Raw genomic sequence first — 4,084 nt, forward strand, 5'->3', positions numbered from 1 at the left:
TGGATCTCCTTCGACGTGCTGTGCTGCACTGCCAGCATCTGGAACGTCACGGCCATCGCCCTTGACCGCTACTGGTCCATCACTCGTCACCTGGAGTACACGCTCCGCATCCGGCGCCGCATCTCCAACATCATGATTGCCCTCACCTGGGCACTCTCTGCCTTCATCTCTTTGGCCCCGCTGCTCTTTGGCTGGGGAGAGACTTACTCAGAGGACAGTGAGGAGTGCCAAGTCAGCCAGGAGCCTTCCTACACCATCTTCTCCACTTTTGGTGCCTTCTACCTGCCCCTTTGCGTAGTGCTCTTTGTGTACTGGAAGATCTACAAGGCCGCCAAGTTTCGAATTGGATCTCGGAAGAGCAACTCCATCACCCCCATTACACCAGAAGCCCTGGAGGTAGGTCAACTTGGTTGTATTTTGCTCTAGTCAATGGCTGATAGTAGCCAAGCCCTCGCAGCAGTGGGGGAAACTTCGAGCTAAAGCGTGCAAGCAAACAGCATCCCACCAAAGCCCTGTGAATCCTGGAGGCTTTCGGGGGAAAGTTGACGGCAAAGCTTACAAGCCCAGTCTTTTGACTCTGTCCGAGTCCCCAGCTGTGAGCAAGCAAGGTGTAGCTAAAGCAACGTTGGGCCAGATTGCAAGCCTGAGCTCCACGTGGGCGTGCGGTGACTCACAGACATCCCCCCGTGGAATGCTGAATCAGTGCTTGCCAGCGTGAGTAAGGGGTCACCGTTCCTCCCGTGGGGAGGCATGCGGGGGCGTGAATGGATGGGATCCCGTCTCCGCTGGGGACGATAACGTGGCAAGCACCTGTGGCTTTGGGCAGATTGTGAATTTACCCACCCAGAAGACACACGTGCAGAACGTCCTTGTAAATCCTTCCTAATCGTGGCTGCATCGTGTCAGTTCGTCCCAGGCACGGTGACTGTGTACTGTAAAGACTTCTTGGGGGGAGGAAGAAAATGTATGCTCATTTTCTTGCCTCTTCTACCAAGGACTCTTAAACTCAATGGGTTCAGAGAAGGCAAGGAGACTTTTGTGCACAGCATGTGGGTCTGTGCCGGTTCTACTGATCTGATTGGAAATGGGGAAATAATCTTATTGCAATGCTGTGCGAGCAGTTCCAGGTGCCCATATATCACTACTCTGTTTAGTTTCTAGCCTCATTTAAGAATAGTCTCTGTTACCCAGAAGAGGGTCATACAACCGGTCTCCCCTCAATTAGACCGTGACGTAGATGACCCGCGTTTCCCCGTGAGCTCTGGCCATCACTTGCATAGTTTGGTTGTGTACCTGCTGTGTGGGATCAGCTGACTGAGGCACATATGGTGCAACTTGTGTTTGTGTTTGGCAGGTAAAAGAAGCTGCCCAGCAGCCACAGATGGTCTTCACTGTCCGTCATGCCACCGTTACGTTCCAGACAGACGGAGACACGTGGAGAGAGCAGAAGGAAAAGAAAGCTGCCCTCATGGTGGGCATCCTTATCGGGGTCTTTGTGCTCTGCTGGATCCCCTTCTTCATCACGGAGCTTATCAACCCCCTCTGCTCGTGCGACATCCCACCCATTTGGAAGAGTATTTTTCTATGGCTAGGCTATTCAAATTCCTTTTTTAATCCACTCATCTACACTGCTTTCAACAAAAACTACAACAATGCCTTCAGGAACCTATTCTTTAGACAGCACTGAGCAGAAAAAGCTTCCCCGCTGCCCCAGGAAGCTGATTTCGACTCTCAATGAATCCTACCAGATTCTTGAGGAGGTTCAAAGCTCAAGACGCATCCCCATGGGTCATATGTCCCAGGGACGATCCAGGTTCCTACGCAGACTCTCTATCCCATCCTCTAAGTCAGTTGCTATTTTTCCTGCAAACAGCATGAGAGGGTTTCTGTGGCCAGCAGCGCAGAGTTCTTCCTCCAGTGCCCCGCTGCTTTCCTCCCACCTTCCTAGTGACCTTCTGTTTGGTGGCGGTAATGGTGTGGAGGAGTCTTCTGGCAAGGAGTCGTATCTGAAACTCTGGTTTGGCCACTGCTGGTTACTCACAGCACTAATCAACTTTGTCCCATGTGCAAAGCTGGGACCCTTTAATGTCAGGAGATTTTGTGATTACATATGAAACTAGATATTTTATGGTTTGGTTGAAAAGGCTGTTGTCTTTTGCTGGTGGAGATTGTCATGTGTTTGTATTTGGGGAATAAAACCCTCAGTAAGGGTTAAGAGCAGACTCCAAGTACAAAGCCTTTTCTCACATGCTTTATCAACAATGAATTGTGATGTTTGCTATTGGATTCCGTGTAGCAAGTTTTAAAAAAAATTTATTGTGAAAGCTTAATGCATGGTGTACCCTGGAATGAGAGAGAATGCATGGGAAATCCACCTCTCATTCTCTGGCTGCTATGTGTGAGCATCTGCCTCAGACCTTTACTTTCAGAAATACCAGCTGTAAATGTTAATCTTTGTGTCTGTGTTTCCCATTCTAAACCATAAAATGTGTTTTGAGCAGCTGTGGGGCAGGTTTCCTGTAGTTGCAGGGGATGCAAGGAGTGTATTTCAAATTGCCTGTCAATGAGGAGCTGTGTTTTACTATTTCTGAGTGTGATTCAGGTCTTCTTGAAACCAAAGCAAAGACCTCACTTTGTTTCTGTGAGCACTGGATTGCAGGCAAAGGGCCGTTAATGACCAGTGATGTTTCATTCTGGAAGCGTGATCAAACCATAAAGGTGCTCTTCTGCAAGGACGGGGCTTAAATATTTCTTCATTTGCCCACCCATCCTTTTATTCTTCCCCTCTAAGGCTCCAGTCCTGCCTGCTTGTTATTGCTCTGTTGCCTCCCTGCCTTTTCATGTTGCCAACATAATTATAGTAGCTGGCATTTCACTCCTAGAATTAGAATTATCCACTTTATACTGCACCACTGGAAGACTGACATGCCTTCAGATAAAGAAAAGCATTCCTTTTAACTATCGGTTCTTATGGGGCAGTCACTGAAACAGACCAGAACTGAAATGGTGGAGAAAAAGACAAGATGGGAATCGGAACGACATGATTTCATGTCAGATATCTCAAGAAGAAGAGCTAAAAGGGAAAAATGTCAATAAATCATGGGAAAGCTCCCTGGGGGTGGGTAGGATTAGTTCCTATCCTTAGCAGATTGTGAGACATCAGATGTTAAAATTGTCACTGGTCCTTTAAACCAGTCAAAAATCCTGGCAGAGTTGGTAATAAAAGTTCTTTTTCTTTTCATATCTCGGGACAGGTGAAAATAGAACCAGAGCCCAAGGTGCTGTCAAGTGTTACAGCTCTTTCAGGGCCAGTTAGACAAACATCCATCAGGACTGACATAGATGTGGTTGATCCTGCCTTGCGGCAAGAGGAGAAATAGGATGGCTCTTGAGATCTTTTTCAACACTATTTTATAAAAGTCTGTTAGAAATATTAGGTAAAATCCTGCCCTCATTGAAAGCAATGGACAAATTCTCAGTAATTTCAAGCGAATCAGAATTTATCTAGCATGTCTTGTCTTATAAAATCATAGTTTTAATGTTAATTAATTCAAGGAGAAGATGGGTGGGATGGGAGCAATCTTCTAACTCCCCTGAAAGAATGTCTGATCTGTGGTAACCATGGGCCAATCTCTCTACAGCTAGTAAAGAGCGTTTTCTTTCTTTGTTACATATTTTGAAGTATTATTAGTGACATCTCCAAAGTATCAAAAATTGTAATAAACTCTTGAGCTGTTTTTTTTTACTGAGGATATAAAGGTTGCATTGCTTTCTCTGGACAGTCCATCACCAATGCAGAGTTGTTCTTTTTGGGGAACTTACTACTTTTGTTGTGTCAAGGGTTGTTCAGCCAAAAATAAGTTGGAAAAAATGCTTCCTTGTCCAATCCAGACCTTCAGCTAAGCTTGGTGGTGCCTGAAATTAGGAGATTGCTTGTTAGGCCACTATGGTAACACTTTAAACACTAAAGCATGGATTAACCAGAAAGTTAGGCACAACTGTGTTGTGTGGGATCCTTGCACAGGCTGTGGAATCAACTGCAAACTCAGATTAGTATCCTGTGTAAGCAGACAAAAATTAAACT

At 46.0% G+C, this 4,084-nt stretch overlaps 1 protein-coding gene across 1 annotated transcript; it reads left to right on the forward strand.

Moving 5' to 3' along the window:
• Window positions 1-6: 6 nt before the first annotated feature.
• HTR5A (5-hydroxytryptamine (serotonin) receptor 5A, G protein-coupled) lies at window positions 7-1,687 on the forward strand (the record flags this gene model as incomplete). Its single annotated transcript, XM_009705108.1, has 2 exons — window positions 7-396; window positions 1,355-1,687. Coding segments are annotated over 2 exons (723 nt in total), but the record flags the coding sequence as incomplete, so codon positions are not given.
• Between the last annotated feature and the right edge of the window lie 2,397 nt (window positions 1,688-4,084).

The sequence above is a fragment of the Cariama cristata genome, unplaced genomic scaffold, assembly GCF_000690535.1.
Source record: "Cariama cristata isolate BGI_N322 unplaced genomic scaffold, ASM69053v1 scaffold5858, whole genome shotgun sequence".
Taxonomy (NCBI): Eukaryota; Metazoa; Chordata; class Aves; order Cariamiformes; family Cariamidae; genus Cariama; species Cariama cristata.